This window comes from Nicotiana sylvestris, chromosome 3, assembly GCF_000393655.2.
Source record: "Nicotiana sylvestris chromosome 3, ASM39365v2, whole genome shotgun sequence".
Lineage (NCBI taxonomy): Eukaryota > Viridiplantae > Streptophyta > Magnoliopsida > Solanales > Solanaceae > Nicotiana > Nicotiana sylvestris.
Window position 1 is genome coordinate 206,822,971 of NC_091059.1, and position 21,446 is coordinate 206,844,416.

The following is a 21,446-nucleotide window of genomic DNA, read 5'->3' on the forward strand; positions in this document are numbered from 1 at the left end:
TGTGAAAAGGTAAAATACTCGTATTGAGAAGTAGATTTTGCTTGTTTATAATACAGGAGTTAACGTAAAAGGAGAAAAACTTAAGAAATTAGGATTTTTATTGCTAGGAAATTTGGCCCTATTGTTCACCGAACTTTTTACCAACCCTGTTGTCGTGCGCATATTTTTTTAATTCACGAAATAAAATTAACGTTCATTTTTTTGTAGGGGCGGCAAATGAATTGTTTGGGTTGTATTTGTGCACTAGCTAGTTGAAGACCCTTAAGTTAGTGCTCTCCACTTCAATTCTATAAGAAGAAAGCAGGTAATAATTCCAATTCAAATCAAGAAACATAGTCGGCAGATTCTGTTACCACCTAACTCAAAAGGATAATTGAAAATAAAACAGGCAGGTAAGACTTTTTATTTTTTATTTTCTTTTCCTCCCACATCTGATTAATTAGGATGCATGTAATTAGAAAGGTACCTCTTTTGTAATCATATGCTTAATTGACCATATCTTTTTGGTCCTAAATCCTATTGAACAAGTGCAGATGACACACGTTTATAGCATCGATTAGTTCTTTGACGGTGATGATCGATTTAGACTATAGATTACGTTTTGTTTCTGTTTATTTCCTTTTTCATCCGAAAATTGATTTTTGCTTCGTTTTCTAGTAACACATTCAACTTATTATAGGGTTGTAGGTAATGCAACAGAATAAATATTAGTATGTGTTACTACTACTTATTACTAAGTGCATGTTCTAGCTAATAATTTTGACTATTATTAGGGGAAGGAAGGTGACAAATATCAGCCAAATTATTTGTCAGTTTTACACTAATGGTAAGGCATTTATAGTTAATTTACTTATTATAATTGTAGTGGCTGTTGACTCTTTAAATTTTCCAAGTGATTTTATAACAACTTTAGTTGAAAAGTTCCTTTCGAAGCTGAAAATCATGGCACGAAATTGATACCCAATGAAACACAAACGTCACCAAAATATTAATTTTTTTTAAAAACAAATGATTGCCTTACCTGTAACCAACAGTGTCTTTTTCCAATTCATGCAAAAAAATATAATCATTCTTCACTAAGCAAGCTAGTTCAAGTAGACATGAGAATTGATGTATAAATAATAGCACTATATCAGCTTTTCTTTAGTGTATTTGTTGACTCTTTGAGCCAAATTAAGTAGAGACAGTAGCTGCATTTTCTCACTAAGAGAAGAAAAAAATGTATAATCCTATACTGGCAAAGAGCTTTAGCAACTATGAACGTAAAACATTTGGGTGTGGTGCTTTTATTGTAATCTTGATTATTGTGTTTAGCAGTTGCATGGTTTTCAAGCCTCATTTGCCTCCTCTATCTGTTAGTAAGTCCTCTGCACTTTAGCCATCATTTCCAGTAGTAATATTCTAATTTTACCTCTGTTAATAGCTTCATTTAGCTGATTTTACACTTCTTCTTTTTTCTAGATGGTGATGCCATGAATTTACAATTATCTATAAATGCTGCTGAAGATATGCTGGTGACCAAGGACATGACCCTTCTCAAGAAATTAGGTTAGTCGACATACTAATACCCTATAGAATTTTTGAGGATGGGTGCACTATTGTGAAGAGGTAGATTTAGAATTTACATTTGACGGGTTTAACTTTAATTTCTTACCTTGAACCCACCACATTTTTAAATTATAAGTTCAAAATTATAGGAGTATTATTTTTGAAATTTGAGTGATTTTCTCATATATATTTGTACTTCGTATCAAATACAAGACCGTCCGGGTGAGATTTGAACCGCCAATTTTACTTCTAGAGATGCACTCAATAATTATTGCACCATAAGAGTCGTTGACCATGGGTGCACATATATATATATATATAAGTATTTTTAAATAAATATAATATTGTTATACATGGTTTAGGGAAAGGAGCATGGGTTCACGTAAACCCACGCCCCTTAACCTAGATACGCCCCTGCTTGTTAGAATATCCCACATTGGATTCGGGGATTATCTGTTATCTCCTTATTTATGTTGAGTTAGAATCAAGGTTCATTTTTCATCACACGAAACTCATGAAATTTGAAATCCCAAATTCTTATATTGACATTTAGATCGATGAAACCATTTTGCAGAAACTGAGAAAAAGGATGCTAAGCCAATGTGTAATGTCTTAGAACCATTGTCTGATTACTGTGAGACTAAAGGAGACATAAGAGTCCAAGGAAAATCCTCAACAGTTTTCGTTGTGTCACATGATTTCAACATCTCTATTGGGAACAATTCATGGACAATACAACCTTATCCAAGAAAAGGAAATGCAGGAGCAATGACAAAAGTTAAATCTTGGTCAATAAAATTAGTAGACGACGGCGAAAATATCCCAAAATGCAGTATATATCATGGCTATCCAGCAGTTTTATTTTCACTTGGAGGATATTCAGGGAACCATTTTCATGATTTCTCAGATTTACTCATTCCAATCTTTTCAAATTCGCGACATTTTAATTCAGAAGTGCATTTTCTTGCCACGGATTACAAATCTTGGTGGATAGGTAAGTACAGGACATTGCTCAATATGTTGTCTAAGCACAAAATTCTTGACATTGACAATGAAAACGAGGTACATTGTTTTCCTAGTATGGTAACTGGCCTTAAATCTCACAAAGAATTCAGCATTGATTCCTCAAAATTCCCAAATGGGGTGTCAATGCGCGATTTCAGACATTTCTTGAGGAGTTCATTTTCTCTGAAGAGAGCCGAGGCCATTAAATTGAGCAAAGATGTTGGTAAAAGGCCACGGTTGATGATTATGTCAAGGAAAAAATCGCGAATTTTATTAAATGAGGGTGAAGTTAGAAAAATGGCTGAAGATTTAGGATACGAGGTTGTCCTAGCAGAGGCTAACCTTAGTACAAATTTGTCAAGATTCACGCAAACTGTTAATTCTTGTGATGTTATTTTGGGAGTGCATGGAGCTGGATTAACAAACATGGTTTTTCTCCCAGATAATGCAGTTTTAATTCAGTTAGTTCCTTTAGGAGCAATGGATAATTTGGCTAAACGTGATTTTGGAGATCCAGCAGGAGAAATGAACATAAGGTATTTGGATTATAAGATTGGTGTAAATGAGAGTTCTTTGGTTGAACAATATCCACTTGATCATATTATTTTCAAGAATCCATCTTCATTTTATAGGAAAGGATGGGATGCATTTAGATCAATTTACTTGGATAAACAGAATGTAAAAGTTGATATCAAAAGGTTTAAGTCCACTTTGGTAGAAGCTCAACAGCTTCTAGCCACTTCTTGATTTTGCATTATAGTGTACATGTTTCAATTTTTGCCCATTGCGTATTGGCATTTGCGTAAAGACTTCTCTATAACAGTCATCGTCTGTAACAATACTTCACTATAAAGATCAAGTTGTCGTTGGAACCAAATTTCAATGTTATGTTATAATATATGTTATCAATGAAAACACTTCGTTATAGTAGCCGAAAATATCGGAGCAAATGAGGTTATTACAAAGAGATTTGATTTTACTGCTCCTAATTGTTTAGTAACATTAACTGAAGCTGGTACATTAATCGTGACAAGTGTGATATTGAAAAAAATTCAGCTAAAAAGAATCAATTTAGATATATGATAATTTAGCTAATTCCTTATTTTGTTATAATTGATGAATATCATGTGCGATGTTACATAGAAACCTTAGCGGTGAAGAGGATTAGAGGAAAAAATAATTACAAAGATTATAAAAGAGTATAATAAAAAATAGTATATTATAGCAGAGGATGAAAGTATAAGGGACAAAAAAAAAAGAATAATTAACCAAATTAGTTGTTAAAATCTTCTGGAGCTTATATATGCTACTGCGACCTAACATTGACTTGTGCCCTGATCAATTAGCACGATTGTTTTTATGTGAACGATTTAATAAATGTTCAGAAAAAACACAAAGGAATATTCTGGTAAAAAATGACGTCACACACTCGAATATTATGTTTATTTATTTTGCTCCAAAGAAGTTGAATTATTTCAGAAACTATAATTGGATTCTTCACCACACTTGTCTATAGTCCAGAAGTACCCAACTTTTCCTCCCAAACGTGCATTCCACCATATTTAGAGGAAAAATATTGGTAAAATGTCACACTCTTAAACCAAACAACTTACTTGGATCATTCAACATTATTCCACTGTTTTCCTTTAGTAATTTTTTCTTTTCTTTTTATTCTACACAGCTAAAGAAAGTAAAAAAATCAACTTGATATCAACAGTTAAAAATTTTATCTATTGCTAAGATCATTTGTTTGCTGGTTAGAATTATGCATTTATTAGTAATGTAAATATATCCATAATTTACTCAACTAAGACAAACTCAATCCAGCTAACAACCGACATTTGCATTACAAACACGCTTCTAGTAGTGGTTCGCTGAAAACAATCTTTTAAATGGGTTTGCATACATCATTATTTTATAAGATTTGAGAAAATACAATTATATCCCAAGTTACAATCTGCATGATTTAAATAGTTGGGATTTGCCTTTATTTCTAAAGATTAGACAAATATATTAAGGACAGTCCGGTGCACTAAGTTCTCGCTATGCGCGGGATCCGGGAAAAGGCCGAACCATACGGGTCTACCGTACGCAGTCTTATCCTGTATTTCTGCAAAACAAATACATCTAATTGTAAACGAATGGGAAAACGAAATTCCAGTTAAAAGGAACTGAATACAGAGCAATGTAACTACTACTTCAGGAAGTTTATGTGGAGATCTGGACTTCTTAATTTTCACTAATCACTCTAACTCTCTAAGTGTTCGTTAGTGTACGTAGAGAAAATAGTAAAAAGGAATAAAAAATTTGGAAAAAAAATAAAAAGTTGCAAACATAATTATGAGAATAAGTTTATTTGATCCATTCCATAATTTACGCACTTATTGTTAGACCTCATTCTAGGTTAATTAATAAATAGCACTTAAGCAACCATTAAAACCCACTTGTTCACACTTGAGCAATAAAAAGATGGAAATTTAACTCCAGTAAGAGAAAATAATGACCCAAACTCGTATCGTGCATTAAAACCCACTTGTTCATGCTGAAGCAGTTAAGCAAATTTAATAAGTTCTTGCTATTCTTAATATAGTGAACAAGTAATTTCTATCCAAATAAGAATATGAATGCAAATCTAATTACCTAAATTGAATAAATTAAATACATGTTAAACTTTGTTAATAATTACCCAAAAGGTAAAAATGGACAAAGTCTTAATGATATTTACTTAACAAGTAGATTTGGTAAAGTGGTAAGTTGCCGTCCTTTCTAAATACTCCTCTAAACATGGCTATTAAAAGGGACACAATTTTTTGACAAATTCTTTATCTAATCTAAGTAGTAGTCAACCTTTATATCTCTTTCAAAGAGAACAACAACATAATTTTTAATTCACAAAAATCTCCTAAAATTATGCAAATCGTGGAGAGCAATTACTCTAAATCCTCCTGCACTTCATGCTAGTCACTTAGATATTGGACTTCTATATATTCTGAGAATTGCAAATACTAGCATTTTCTCACTTCTTCATTTCAAAGCTTTTTCTTTTTATATTACAATTTTTAGCAAAATGAAGTACGATAGTTTCTTTGCGAGGAGTTTCAGTAAACATGAGCAGAAGAAATTAGGATTTGGAGCATTTGTTAGTTGTTTTATCATAGCAGCCACCTTTTGCATTCTCTTCAAGCCTGAATTTCGTCATTTTAAAGTTGGTAAGTCATTTAATTTACTTTTTTAGTAATTTTATTTTGAAATCTTTACGCTGATATAGAGGAGATTGTATTTTCTCTTTTCCTTTTCAGAGTGAATTGCAATTTTTTTCTCTCCATTTCCTTTGTAGTCAAAATCTAAGTGTTCGTTAACAATTATGACTTTCTATTTATGCATGGCTCTTGTTTACTAGTTGTTTTATTACTTTTTTAACGTTTATAATGAGCTCTTGAAACATTAAGTTTAATGTAAGATTAAATTTCATTCACCTTGTAAAGATTACATTATATTGTCAGTAGATATAAGTTAAATTCTTAATGTAAAAAGTATTATAATGTGATATATTTTCAAGCTTAGGGTTTACCGAAAACGGTCTCTCACCTTACTAGGTAGAGGTAAGGCATGTGTACGAACTACCTTCTCCAGATCCCACTTGTGGGATTAGACAGAGTCTGTTGTTTTTGTTGTATAAATTTTTGTATGTTATATACAAAAAAACTATACAAATTTTATACACTTTTGCGGCTATTGGATGTAAATAATTTTAGCCGCGGACTAAAAGTTGCCCTTATTAACAGTGTTATGTCCTTGTATGACAGTGAATGTTAAGGTAACTCTTCGTGGTGGCCCTCAAATTCTAGCAATAAAAGAGGAAGTCAGTAATAAGCCCAAAAAAACATGTAAGTACCAAGTTAATACTAGCATTTAATTCTTTTTTTGCAAATAACCAAGTTTACATTTGTTTAATATCTTACCATACACATAACTATTTGATTTCAGATGTTGAAATAAAAGAAGAAAAAACAATTTGCAATGTCACACATCCAAGAGCTGATATCTGTGAGATGAATGGTGATATAAGAATTCATGGAAATTCATCAACTATTTATTTTGTTTCAACTGATAAATTATCAGCTGAAATGAACAACTCCTGGAGTATAAGACCATATGCTAGAAAAGGTGACAATAGAGCAATGGACAGTGTCACAAATTTAACAGTGAAAAAGGTTTATAGTAATATTTCTCAAGAAATTCCAAATTGCAGTAGAAATTATACAGTTCCTGCTATTGTTTTTTCAACTAAAGGATATGCAGGAAATCACTTCCATGATTTTACTGATGTGTTAATTCCATTATTCCAAACTTCGCGATATTTCAACAATGAAGTTCAGTTTCTGATTACTAACATGAGGTCGTGGTGGATTAACAAGTACAAACCAGTGTTACAAAGATTATCAAAGTATGAGATTATTGATATTGACAAGGAAAAAGAAGTACTTTGTTTTCCAAGTATGATTATTGGCTTAAAAGCCAACAAAGAATTCAGCATTAACACTTCAGAATCTCCTTATTCTATGAGTGACTTCACAAAATTCCTCAAAAATACATATTCCTTAAAAAGAAAATCCGCGGTGAAGTTGAAAAAGAATGCTGATCAAGGAAGAAAGGTTAAACCGCGACTTCTTATCATTTCAAGAAGTAAAACGAGGCGTTTTACTAATGTGGATGAGATTGCTACAATGGCTAGAAATATTGGATTCGACGTAGTTGTTGAAGAAACAGGAGAAAATCTGGCTAAAGTTGCAAAAAAAGTGAACTCATTTGATGTATTAATGGGAGTGCATGGTGCTGGATTGACTAATATGGTATTTTTGCCAGAAAAAGCAGTTGTTATACAAATTGTGGGGTTAGGAATGGAATGGGTGTCTAAAGTGGACTTTGGAATTCCAGCTTTGGACATGAATTTGAAGTATTTGGATTACAAGATTAGTGTAAATGAGAGTTCTTTAATTCAACAATATCCAGTTGAACATCATGTGTTAAAGGATCCTCCTGGTAATCTGATTTCTCCTAAAGGATGGGTTAAATATAGGAAGATTTATTTAGATCAACAAGATGTAAAAATTGATGTAAATAGGTTTAGAGGAACTCTTTGGAAAGCATTTGAGCTTTTGCAGAGTTGATTTTTTTGGGAATTCTTTAATAAACAAAGGCACAAGTACAGGACAACCTTCATTCGATTTACTCTTATTTCAGTTTTCTTTTTTTTTCTTTGGTTCAGCTTAGATAGTCTAGCAAAATTTTCGGTTTCATTCTGCTTTTCAACGAGGCTAAATCTAGATGACATGTAGTTGAAGTCAATTATGTAAGCTAACGAGAAGGGAAAATAGTCATTGACTTGTTAATATGAAGTATATTCTCCTTGCAAGAAATTGGCCAACTTTAATTTGGTGGAGTAGTATGTCAATTCCAATCATATGCCCGTTTGGACATACAAAATTTTTCCTTTTTTCCAAATTTTTTTTTTTGAAAATAATGTTTGGTTATCAAAATCTTGTTAATTTTTTCAATTTCATTTGAAAATGCATTTTCAAATTTGAAAAATTGATTCTTACCGGTTCTTCAATGGAAAATGAGAATTTGCTAGTTTTTAATTTTACAAATTTACCCTATACTTTTAAAATTTATAAAATGACCCCATCAATTATTAACCTACATGTTTGATAACAGTGGTAATAGCAGTGGGAAGCGGACTAAGTTAGAAAATGTGATATTGATTTTGCATCTTCTGTGTATTGCAGTAAAGCAGAATATGATAACAGTTAAACAATAGCATGTTTGAATGTTTATTTCAAGTAGGATAATCAAATTGGGGTGGTTTTGATATTTTTTTTACAAGTTGTGAGGTATAAATCATGTTTCATGATTTTGAAAAAAGACATCCAAATATTTTGCAAAAATTTTAACCAAACACAACTTCATCTTCAATTCAAATTTTAGTGAAATTCCAAATTTGAATTTTTTTTTTTTTGGAATTCATGTCCAAACGCCTATTAATATTTCTTAAAAATTTTGCAATTTCAAAATGCCAAAAAGTTATTACTGCTAAAAGAAGGAAGTTTGCCTCCCCCAAAAATGAAGTAAAAAAATTGAAGAAGTAAAAAAATAGGAAAATAGACTCATATAGTGTTTTCAGTTGAGCATTTTTCATCTAATTTCGCTTTTTGTAGATATATATATCATGATCTCCTATTTAATTAATTTATTTATCAGGTTGCCACAACCTTATCAAATGGCCTTACATTCGATCAGCAATGAAAATAAGGGATTTTCACATAGTATAGCCGCCCTCGAAAGAATAGTTGGCAAGTGTATATTTTTAGAAATATCATCAAACGGAAAAGTAAAGCAATAAAAACTCATGTAGCTAAGATAATTCATTGAATATATATTCCAAATAATTAATCAAATCCCTTTCTCCTACAGCAAAAAGATAATAGTATCCGCATCTACAGATTGTTGTACAGAGTCACAGGGAACACTTTTGACAAATCTGCACCCAAAACTCCAAAAGGACCCCCAGCGATGGTGCATCTCCGTGAAACTGGAGATGCACCATCGAACTGTAATCATTATTGAGAATAAGAAAGCAAATACTTTCTTAGACATGGGATTCTATATATGATCATTCACAAGTCTCTGTAATACAACTCTGTATTTGGTGTATAACTCTCCATTTCCTCCAACAGAACCTTCCTCATGAGTTATAATGAATGAGAAGCAGAGACATACAAGGAATAAATATTAGTGTGTACCCTCTGTACTCCGAGGCTGGGCTGATCGTTCAGGTCATTGCACATCTGCCATCTAAACTAGGTGGCGTTCCTCTTCTCGGGGAAAGAAGAGATCAATTGGGCCAAACTCTTACTTGATAATGACTAGCCTTTAGGGCAGGTGTGTTGGATAGAGAATACAGACATCATGTTGACCACATAGTGCAGTGAATATTTTTAAACGTAAGTCACCAAATAGGAAGTTGCCGTATTGACACATTCCTCTCACATTATCAATGCATAAATCCACTAGCTTCCTCGAAGATTTTCAGCAACCCTCTTCAAAAATGAAGGTCCAATAAGACATGATTATATACACCCTTCAAGCTGCATCTTCTTGGCCAAAAGATACTCGGTCTCTATTCGACCAAGAAATATAATGCCAGCAAGGACCTCTTCATTCGCGGGACTGTCAGGTTAGTGACCCAAGACAATTACCTCCATTTCGTACTATGAAGTTGCTTTTTACTCTTGCTTTTCTTCAAAAGTGCTGACATGTGTTCAACAGCCTTAGAAGACGACTGTGTCTCACCAGTCAACCACTGCAGAGCTTCAGCAGCTGCATCTTTTTCAGCGTCCTTCTTACTACCGCAAGGCTGACCAACAAAGTTCAACCCATTGAATATTACAGTGGAGCGGAACTTATTATTTTTTAGTTGAGTAGTCTTGTAATTGGGTGATTGGTGACCAGCCCGAGCAAGCAATGTCTGGAGATGAGACTTTGGATTTTCACCACCAGTGCCCTCTGTTGAACTGATGCTTTTTTGCAACTCCTTTGTGGACTTCTTTGGGGACGGTTTACGACCAAAGACAAACTTACCTTCACATTGATCCTCCGACACCAGCAATCTAACAGCTTCTAATAGCTCACCATGACTGCCTACATCAAAATTACGGTCCAAAAGCTGCCAGATAAAACAAACATCAGGCGAGAAAGAAGGATTTGTCATATGCACCCACTTATAATATGCTTTCTGAAGAATGCATGTGATACGAGCTATGCGAGCAAATAGTCGATACCATCAGTCACACAGTTGACAGGAGCAACACTACAGAAACGGCAACAATGGAAAACTCAAAAAGAAGATGGCACAAACAAAGATGGCGACATATACATACTTTCTTGTGGACAAGTTCATTAAGCTCCCTCTTCAAGCTTAAATAAGTATTTGCCAGTGAGGGGCTCATGAAAAACTCCAAGTACCCTCCAAGCATCATCAAGTATCCATCCTACCAAGAGAAAGGAGTAATTAAGGGAAAACAAAACACTAATTAGTAGAGATACTCATAGAGAGGATTCAAGAACATGACAACATGAACCCTGTAAAACAAAAAAGAAATCAGCCTCCTCCCTGCAGGAAGGGGGGTGGGGGTGGAGGTGGGAGCAGGTAAAGTCAGAAGAAAGAAACTTACTAGAGCTCGTCCAAAAATGCTTCCACCAAACAAGAGTAGGACAGAATCAGATACAGCAGTAGAATCACGCAGGAATACTGCATTCACTTTAACTTTTTCATTGAAGACAAGCCATGGATATGGGATTTGCAGCTCTTGGGCATTAACAGAATTCTAAGTGGAAAAAGGAAAAGCATTATTTAAAAAATGGGAACTTTTCCTTTGGAAATTACATGAAATGTGTCACAATTTAAATGACACTAATTATACTATGAAGCTTACAGAGTACAAAAGGACTCCACCATCCTCCATTGTTTTCAATGAGATTGACCTCTCCTTGTTCTGTCAGTAAAATATATGTTCAATTAGCACTCAAAGATACAGGAATGACGGGTCGCCATGAGATTCTGATAAATACATAGGAAAACCACTCAATCCTAACTCAACACTCACCCAACTTTTTATTGAAAAAACTTTACAAAGATGGAAGTGCAACCATGCGTGCAGTGAGAGAGAGCGAAAAATTTTAGGAATCAGTATCATGTACAAGCCAACTTCTACTTCGAGTAAATACCAGATGAAGCGCTAACCTCAATCATCAAGAGTAAGAAGGGTTGTTAAATCAAAGAGCATAACTCACCACAACAGAGCATATGCCAGGGAATAACCCGCCACATATAATTGCTCGAACAAGATGTTCATCATTACTCCAGGCATTACAACTCTGAAAGCTATCAACTAGACCAATTTCCTTAAGCAGATGCAAAAATTGCTTTCGAAGGGAGTCCATCGCTTTGAGAGTTTGCGCAGAAAGGAAATTTTTCCAACAGTACTCATAACCAGATTGCTGCCTTTCAGCGTTTCTCCAGCCATCATAAGCCCGAACAAGAGCAAGATGATCACTGAAGTCACGAGCAGAAAACTGGGCTTTGGCAGACTCAGCCAGCTGCAGAAAATATATTTCACAAAAATTATACATACTCAGCCAGCTGCAAAAAGTATATTTCAAAAATATTATACATACTCAGCCAGCTGCAGAAAATATATTTCAAAAACAGTATGCATGTTCCTCAAGGGAAAGAGACAAAGCGCTATAGGGAACACTAGGTGACCAACGGCTAATTAAAGAGGTTCCACAAATGAGGAAAAAGATCTCAGTTCCAACATCGTTTCCAAGCACTAGGATAAAGGAAGTGCAAAGGAGAAAAGTACACTTTAGCAAGTTTGGGATAATATAAAGAATCATGCAACTGAATAGTTTCTTTCCAAAATCCATTGGACTTGTGGAAACTTCCCAAGCTACTGCTTATAACTCGATATGCCGATGTCCTTAAACTACCAAAACTCGCATTAGTAAGAGTGCAGTCAGTTCATGATAGGCCCTTCCCCCTATCACATCTTCACAAGACCAACTTTTCCTTTTAGAATATTGTTTAAATTTCGCAGCTAGATTCGGCACACACCCTTGTTGTCAAATTTACAAGGTAAAACTATATTGTCAACCAAGTGTTGTTTTTTTTTTTTTGGAATGAAGAACTTAGTGTTTTGTATTTTGCACATTGCAGTAGCAAAGACCCCTATTCCTAAGCACTAATGGTGTTAAAGAAAATAAGTTCATTTACATTTTACAGTCCCCATAACCAACTGGGAAATGTTGGCAAGTAGTTAGGTGATAGACCATTATTCCCTTGCACTGATGCTGTAAAAGAAAGGGAGCGACTTTACATTTTACAGTCCCCAAACTTGGAACATATGCAACTGAATATCTGGCATAAAGGGAAACAGAAGCAACTTTTGAGAAGCATGCACATAAAACGTATTAAATCTGTTGCTCATAGAAACAACGCACAGATATTCCTTAAGTAAAGAAAGAGATAAATGTACTACTGTGAGAAAAGGACAGAATATGTTCACATGTTTAAGACATTAGTTGAGTCGCTCTAAGAAACAAGAAGAAGATGGTAAGTTCTCATCAATAAATCAGAGAATATTAACTTACATCTTTTTTGTCAAATGGCATTAAAAATGGGTCTCTAACACTTAAACCAGCAACAACTGTCATAATTGGATCCAGGCAGTTGAATACTGCACCTAATATTATCATTTTTCCCAGTTTTGGTTCAACTGGAAGCATTGATAAGTGTTGTCCTACAAGAAAATCCAGAAGTCAAGTTTTCTTTTCCCCCCAAAAAAAAGATGAAGAAGACTATGGAGAAATTGCTGAGAGATTAAGAAAAATCAGCTATGCTTTTACCAAGTACTGTCAGATTTTCATTCTCATCTAGAGCCCCTATTGTCTTCAGAAACTCAACAGCATTTTGAACCTGCAAAACAATATTTGCAAATACATAAAAAAATCAAATTAACCACAAAGCAATAAAGATATATGTCCATCAACAATAAAGTCAAGGAGCCAGAATTGTCAAACAAAGAAGTATATCTACCAGACAACTTAAATCCAGGTTTGGTTGAAAGAAAGTCAGACATAACATATTCTTCACCTAATAGGATGTACATGCCTCTACCTCGACGTGTTTTCATGAGCAGAATGTAAAAATAAAGAAAGTTCAGTGGTTAACCAGTCTAACGCTCAGAAATGATGCCATATGCACATATTAAGTTGTTCAGTGTCACCATCCATTTAAGGCATTGGAAAATTTGAACTGGAATGTAGCAAGTTCATCAAATATAACATAACATCCCTCCTGATTATCTCCACCCCTCAAAGACAATCTAAACAATTTCCCCCCATTTTACTTGCCCTCATTTTCAACTTCCACTGTCACAAACAACCACACATATTCAACAAACTGGGTGAAAGAGTCCACCTCAACTTACAGATAGTGGTTCTGGTGGCTGCAATGCCTTAGATAGAAATTCTGAAATACTTCCAAGTTGTAAGCTTTTAATCTGCAAACATAGGGATTGTAATGGTGTTCTCAGAAGCTCCGGCAGTTGATAATCTGCAAAAGCTTCAAATACACATCTAGGATAGAGATGATAACACTCCCCAGGTTGAACACGGCCAGCTCTTCCTCTTCTCTGGAAAGTCAAATGGACATTCACTTATTATGTAGATTCCACCGCAACAACAACAACAACAACAACTACCCAGTGAAATCCCACAAAGTGAGGTCTGGGGAGGGTAATGTGTACGCAGACCTTACCCCTACCCTGATAGGGCAGAGAGGCTGTTTCCGATAGACCCTCGGCTCAGAAAGACGGAAATAAAAACAGGAAAAGACAATTCATTAGTAACTCCAGAAGAAACCGTAATAGTAACAGAAGCATAACAACCAAAAGATAAATGACATGCAATAACTGTAACCAGTATCTAAGGCCCAGGGCTAAGATAAATAGCAAGGATAATGTGGATTCAACATAAACTGCAAGCCATTTAAGCTCAATATCCAACCCCGCCTCACCCCCGGTATGAAGTAAGGAAAGTTCTACTACTCCCTAACCTACAACCCTAATGCTTGACCTCCAGACCTTCCTATCAAGGGCCATGTCCTCGGAAATCTGCAGTCGTACCATGTCCTGCCTGATCACCTCTCCCCAATACTTCTTTGGCCTCCTTCTACCTCTTCTTGTACCCACCACGGCCAACCGCTTACACCTCCTCACTGGAGCATCAAGGCTTCTCCTCCGCACGTGCCCGAACCATCTGAGTCTCGCTTCCCGCATCTTGTCATCCACAGGGGGCCACGCCCACCTTCTTCCGAATATCTTCATTCCTAATCTTGTCTATCCTAATGTGCCCGCACATCCACCTCTGCATCCTCATCTCTGCTACTTTCATCCTCTGGATATGGGAGTTTTTAACCGGCCAATACTCTACCCCATGCAACATGGCCGGTCTAACCACAACTCTATAAAACTTACCTTTGAGTATCGGTGGCACTTTCTTGTCACACAAGATTCCAGATGCAAGCCTCCATTTCATCCAGCCCGCCCCTATACGGTGAGTGACGTCCTCGTCAATCTCTCCGTCGACCCAAGGTACTTGAAGCTATCTCTCTTGGGGATGACTTGTGCTCCAAGCCTCACGTCCCTACCTACTTCCCTCGACTCAGCGCTAACCTTGCACTCCACGTAATTAAATAATTCAAGAACACTAAAAAGCTAGGGGGAGTATGTGGATCCATGCGTCAAAATGCATTATTATTTTTAAGTGTTGCAAAGGCTGAAGCAGGTAGATTATATATATCTTACTTGACGAGCAGAAGCTTTTGAAATCCAAGAAGGAAGCAAACATGGAGTGTTGTTGAGTGCATCATAAGATGTCTCTTTTGCCTTTCCACAGTCGACCACAAAAACCACATCATTGATGGTGATACTTGTTTCAGCCATATTGGTAGCTAATACAATTTTCCTTATTCCATCTTCTGGCTTATCAAAAATCAATTTCTGTTTGCAAGCGAGTAGAGATCAAAAGTTAAAAGGGTACAACAATATATAAATGAAATGAGAATAGCAAACAGATTTAAGTTATCAAAAAATTTACTTAATCATAAATTCATGATCTTGACTAGATTTTAAAGCTCCCAACTGTGCAGGGATGAAACTCAATCTACTCCTCTAGCTCTCAAGGCTACCAACCTATCCTTCTTCCATGATTATTTTAGATGAGTCTTAAAATGGAAGGTAAGAAAGAACCTATCGGCACCTGATCAATACCCTTATAATTGTTAATTAATGCTTTTTGTCATAAAACATGTCTTCCGTGCTAGGATGAAACTCAACTCAAGCAACAGTGATATCTTTTTTGATGAAGAAGTAACAGCGATATCATGAGAATACCAACCTATTCATTCTGCAGGCCTAAAATCAAAGAAAGAGAATTCACTAAATAATTCTTAAGAAAAGATAAGAAAGAAAAGCATCATCACCTATTCAAAACAGAATTCCTTAAAACAGTATAAAAGAAACAAGCTCCTTGAAACCTTAATATATTTTCATTTTTTTTTTTTTGACTGGTTAATTTTACTACTCAATAGGACAAAGATCTTATACAGTGACTTCACCTTTAAATTGAAAAACGTTATAGCTTTTAAAAGATACTGGAAGGACCCAGCAGATTACATTCTGCCTTTGAATAACCAAAATTCCTCCATAAAGGCATACACAAATTTCTACAATACTGATTCTCTAAAAAAGTTAAAAGAATATAGAAACGAAACGACAACTATGGGAAAGGAAGATAAAAGGTAACACTTCCAACTTGGCTATACCTGCTCCGCACTGGCCATGGAACCATGGCATGCAAGCAGCAATACTCTGCTTGGATCTCCCAATAGAGGATGAGCCTGCAGCTGATCCTTCAAAGCATTAATGTCATCCCAACCTGTCATGAAAACCAACACAGCACCTGGCCTTTCGTTTTTACATATGTGGCAAAGCACATGCTCAATTAGGTTGAAACCTATTGAATCAGGATTCCAACAGGATAGTGAATCCCGAGTACGAGGATTAAACTGCCCAAAATCAGCTGCTTCTAGTGATTCCTGTTTCAAAGCTTAAGTGTCAAACAAAAACTATCATACAGAGCCCATGATAACATCATAGAGATTCTATACCTCAACAGCTGAAGCAATTTGAGTCTTCCTCTTCCTATCAGTCTGCTTCTGCATTTTCCACATCTTGTCTTGACCATAATTATCAATTTGATTATATGGAGTTAACCGATATCTAGTTATTTCCAAAATATTTTCCAGAAAATGACTTCGGACTGGATAAGTAAAACCCTGATGAGAGCAAAGAGAGATTTTAGCCCCCCCAAGAAAAAGCATTCTAGGAAGATCAAGAACTCTAGAGCAGCTCAAATATGATGCTTATGTTATAAGCCTTTGGCCATGGAAAATCCAAATGATTTCTATGGTATTGCTGAAATGTAAAAGTCTAAAATAAACCATGGATATAGTGACCTGAATGACCATAAACAAAGAGATATATGTTAAAACTGAGTGCCACTACTCCATTCCATTTTTGTTTTAAGAATCAATCAAGCTATCAACTAAGCTTCTACCTGAGATTAGTTGAAGTCAGTTATATAACTCTTCTTTCATTTCTTTTTCTTTTTTTTTGATAAACCAAAATTTGTATTACCAAACACCAAGCAAGTGTCAAAGGTACTTATACTATATTCAAGTCCAATTTATTCCAATAGTAAGCACTTTGTATTTTAGGCAAATTAGTGGTTCCACAAAATAGAGCTTCTCTAAATTTTATATTTACCACTCGACAAGCATAAAAGTCTCTAATTAGAATAAAAATTTCCTAATACCATCAATAACAGTAAGATCTCAGTTCCAACTAGACTGTATCACTTATATAAATCATTTATTTCCATCACGTTTTATTTTAGTTAAGTCCACATTGACCCCGAAGGATCCTAGGTTTTAGGATACAACTTCCTTTTATATAATTTTACGTCTATCTATCTCTTTTTATCACATTACATCATATTGTCACATCAACTGATTAGAGCATCTGGAGCTCTACGCAGGACATAACCAATCTTAAGCAACCTTTTGTCATTTGAAACTCCAGGTGTGCACATGCGCGCTCTGTTGGAAACGATAATTTCTATTCTTGTCCAATTGTGCATGGCCGACATTTATCTTAATATCCGCATTTGTACAACTCTCATGTTATATATTGAGCATCTAAAGCCCAATGCCCAATGCCCAAGCCCAACTGTTCCATAGAATCTTTTTTAACTATGGCAGTTAATTTCCTGTAGCATAGTATGTCAAACCAATCCTCCCTCTCCCTCCCTCCCTTTACTTTTTGGTCATGAAGGAGGTATCCGGATGTCAGTATTTGGACGGGTATCACATGATTTAAAGCCTACATCATGGTAGAAAATGTAATAAACCTTCGACTTACAGGAATATGGATCATTGGAGCGCCGCCAAAATAGGAAGAGAAGAGCTCAGCGTTAAGAGTAGCACTCATCAAGATCAGCCTCAATTCCGGTCGACGGGGAAGGAGATCTTTAAGGACAATCAATAGGAAATCTGAAAGGAAAGACAACTCTAGTAAGCAACTTGAAGTACAAGAGTTTAAAAAACTGCAACATTGCCAGGTGGGCAGATACCTTCATTCATTCCCCGTTCATGAATCTCATCTACAATAACGTGAGTGACACCTCCCAAATTTCTATCAACCAGTAATCTCCTTAGAAGAATGCCAGTGGTGCAAAATAAGAGGCGTGTATCCCTCCCTTTCATGCCCTCAAGCCGAACCTTGTAGCCCACCTACAAATTGGAGAACACAACCAGAAGAAAAAACATTTTATATACCCAATAAACACATACAGAAGAAATAGCAAGAGCCAAAAACTCACAGATTCTCCCAGACTCTCCCCACGCTCTGCAGCAACTCTTTCAGACACAGCCATAGCAGATATTCGCCTTGGTTGAGTACAAATAATATTACAAGTAGCTCCACGAGCAGCTTCAATCTCAGCTTCTAAAATGTACTGAGGCAATTGGGTAGTCTTACCACATCCAGTTTCCCCAGACACGACCACCACCTGCACCACAACCAATTGCTGTCAGGACCCTTCTTCAAATGAACTTTCTTTTCTTCTTTTTGAGAATGTATCTTCACATGAATCATTTTGCCAGCCTAATTCTAGGAAAGCAAGCCTCAATTGGATTAAAGTATTCATTAACATAAAAGTATCACTCTTTCACTCTTACTAATATATAAAAGATAAACACTGCACTAGTTGGCAGTATCTCCTTGGTACTTGCCTTAATAAAATTAGCTTATTTTATCAACAAAACAAATAAAAGAAGAAGATAAAACTGGACTATCAGAAATGCAGGTTAGGGCCCATATATCAAGAGGACTTCGTGATGTGCTATTTTCACCATGCTACACCGTCCGCATAAAGCAACCCACAAATGCGCTTACTTGCGATGGATTCATTGGTCAATCAAAATTGAAAGTGAAAATCTAAATCAAGTCAAATAAGAAGCCTTGGAAGGAATACCTACTGTTATTCAACCTACATACATAGCAACAGCAAAGCCATACAAGTGAATTATTTGACAGAACTGCATATAAACCTGATTCTCAGAAATAGCTCTAAGCAATGTCTCTCTCTCTTTATATGCTGGGAGATTTCTTCGAATTTCTTGCATCTTCTGGCCTTCTGGAGATCCCTACAGAAAGATGGCTGTCAGTCAAAACTGATGTTTAGGGTACTGCATAGAGATGAGTTGTTGTATTGCAGTACGCAATCAAGAGGCAACTTGATAGTTACCTTTTGCAAAAATTCTGTGTGTACATTACTGAGAACTACAGAGCAAGTTCCATCAATCCACCACTACCCACTATACCATCTAAAAACTTAGAATATAATTTCTAAAACTTTTGACAAAGACAAATGTAAAATTGATTTTTAAATTACACATGAACTTAATTAGTTAATTTGTTCTGTTTAAGAAGAAAACATATTGGCTATCCATCATCTTGTGCACTAAATTTATAGTACAAAAGTTACTGCAATAGCTGTTCACAGTTTGGTTATTATGCATTTCAACTTTTTTATTTGTTTGTGTGATAAGTAACAAGTTAATTTGCATTTCTTTTTTACTTGTAGGAATGAAAAGAAAAGGAAAAATCCAGGGAATCACATTGAGCATGTAGAGCTCGACCAAAATGGGACATATTTACAAAGTCCACATGCAGAATACAAAAATAGTCATTAGATATCTTGAACTTCCCACTCCCAAATACAGAATTAAGAATGAATATCATAAACGTATGTAATGAGTGCAAGTGCAAAACCAAGGAATGCAAATATTATAACATGAACGCAGCACTGGAAGAACAGGTCCCGGCCCCTAAGCCACTCTAAATGGCTCACGATTGTGTTGAGTAATTCAACCTCCAACAAGCAGTAAGTTAATTTGACAAGATGATCACAACTATCCCTAAAATATTTAGTACTTGAAAACTTGTACTCTATTATGTGATGCTTCACCTTGTTGGGCTCTGCTAAAGTGCCAAGCCATTACACATTCTTTGTGAACAGCATCCATATTTCTCAGGTTACAAGATACAAAACATTTTGAAGAGAGAGAAGAAGACAGCAGCCTAACGTGGCCCAGATGATAGAGGAGAAATAAGGTCTGAACAACATACGGATAACAACATGAAACAAATAAAAAGTCTAGAAAATGAAACATGTGTTATTTGCAACAATCTGGCAAAAGATAGAATATAACCTTCCAATCTTCTTGTCTGTTACGCATCTCCAAGCTCCTTCGCCTGAGAATTTGCTCTGCAACAACATTTCGTGCAAATGGCTTCTCATTCTCATAAAACTCTTTATCATTGGGAGAAGCATTATGTGCAAAGTTTTCCTTGTTTCCGGACTTTTTAGAAAGATGTGCTTTAAGAAGATCGTCTACCCTGTTTTGTAATCCATAAGGCAATACTACCTAAAATATCAATGCGAGATGCATTAATTGAAGAACATACTGGAAAAAAGAATGAAGCATAAAGCACATATAGCCAGATAAAAAACTTCATGTTAACACTTATTTACCTCTCTCTGTGGACGCTTAGCATCCAAATCCGGCCTATAATTCGGCAATGGGACTTTGCTAAACACAACTGCTTTTTCATACTGGCGGCTGCATCAAAATATATACCGAATAAACTCACAACAAAGTGAACATAAAAAGAACATCACATCACATATGTAAATGTTAAAGAAATTTGATATACCAATGCAAACCCATTCTAGTTGCCAGAGCTGATATATGCTCAAAATCCCGACGGTCCTTTTTCTCCCTTGAGATCACTTCTTGGTCATCTTTTTTGCGCATTAACATGTTTAGCTTCCACCTCCATTCTTCAATATTATGAAGGGTTCCATCACACTAGAGTTGATAACAAACGAAAAGTGAGAAGAATCGTATAAGCTGAAAAATAAAAAGTCCCTAATTTTATTAGACACTTACCAGTTGCTTAGACGACTCAGTTTCACGATCAGACTCGGACTCAGACTCATACTCATCATAAGCAAAACGACCATACCCTAAATTCTGCTGATAAAGATACGGAAAAGAAAAAGAAGAAGATGATGAACCATTTCTTTTCCGCCTTAATACAACAGACGAATTAGAAGAGCCCTTGGCGGAGCAAATGAATCTAATTTGTGACGGGCAGTGAAGAAGAGGGGCTGTGTTAAAGTGGAAACAAAATTGTAGAGAAGTGGTGGTAGTGGAAGACATAGTGGTGAGGAATTGGGTGGCTTTGAGCCTCACCTTGAGGCAGTTTTGAATAAGGTTAGAGTAAGGCATGGGCATGGTGATTATGCCTAAAAATTAAGTTGAAGATTTTTTCAGGGAAACCATTTTTGTAATTTTGTGGTTAGGGTTTAAGGAGGGAGATGAAAATGAGGAATGGGTAAGAGGTGGTTGCATAGTAGTCACAGAACCAATGGCGTGCCGCAGCTGAGCAGCATCGACCAAATATTATTTGTACAACTACCATTTACTACTTTACTATGTTTTTCTTCTTTCGGGTTAATTGTCGGTTTGGCCCCTGTAGAAAGAAAATATGTCGCTTGACCTCTCTGTATTCCTCGAGGGGTTTAGGGTTTGAAGTTTCGTTTAATTTACATCTTTAAAGATATGGCTTGACCCTTGGAGG

The 21,446-nt window shown here is 35.7% G+C and overlaps 3 protein-coding genes across 3 annotated transcripts; 2 read left to right on the top strand and 1 right to left on the bottom strand.

Moving 5' to 3' along the window:
* The first annotated feature begins 1,120 nt into the window (after window positions 1-1,120).
* On the top strand, window positions 1,121-3,331 carry LOC104243663 (alpha-1,3-arabinosyltransferase XAT3-like). The gene is made up of 3 exons (XM_009798886.2): window positions 1,121-1,358; window positions 1,462-1,548; window positions 2,123-3,331. The coding sequence occupies exons 1-3, from the start codon at window positions 1,220-1,222 to the stop codon at window positions 3,298-3,300; spliced, it is 1,404 nt and encodes a 467-aa protein (XP_009797188.1). The 5' UTR covers window positions 1,121-1,219; the 3' UTR covers window positions 3,301-3,331.
* Window positions 3,332-5,601: 2,270 nt separating this feature from the next.
* On the top strand, window positions 5,602-7,724 carry LOC104243668 (alpha-1,3-arabinosyltransferase XAT2-like). The gene is made up of 3 exons (XM_009798895.2): window positions 5,602-5,762; window positions 6,360-6,440; window positions 6,541-7,724. Exons 1-3 carry the CDS (start codon window positions 5,621-5,623, stop codon window positions 7,722-7,724), a joined length of 1,407 nt encoding a protein of 468 aa, XP_009797197.1. The 5' UTR covers window positions 5,602-5,620.
* A 1,241-nt stretch (window positions 7,725-8,965) lies between these two features.
* LOC104243664 (DExH-box ATP-dependent RNA helicase DExH3) lies at window positions 8,966-21,257 on the bottom strand. The gene is made up of 19 exons (XM_009798888.2): window positions 20,753-21,257; window positions 20,517-20,671; window positions 20,335-20,422; window positions 20,012-20,227; window positions 18,848-18,943; window positions 18,118-18,306; window positions 17,869-18,028; window positions 17,658-17,788; window positions 16,346-16,513; window positions 16,001-16,273; window positions 14,982-15,176; window positions 13,605-13,808; window positions 13,021-13,090; window positions 12,766-12,914; window positions 11,407-11,712; window positions 11,049-11,108; window positions 10,788-10,940; window positions 10,494-10,604; window positions 8,966-10,279 (listed from the first exon to the last, which is right to left on the bottom strand). Exons 1-19 carry the CDS (start codon window positions 21,098-21,100, stop codon window positions 9,809-9,811), a joined length of 3,543 nt encoding a protein of 1,180 aa, XP_009797190.1. The 5' UTR covers window positions 21,101-21,257; the 3' UTR covers window positions 8,966-9,808.
* Window positions 21,258-21,446: the final 189 nt, after the last annotated feature.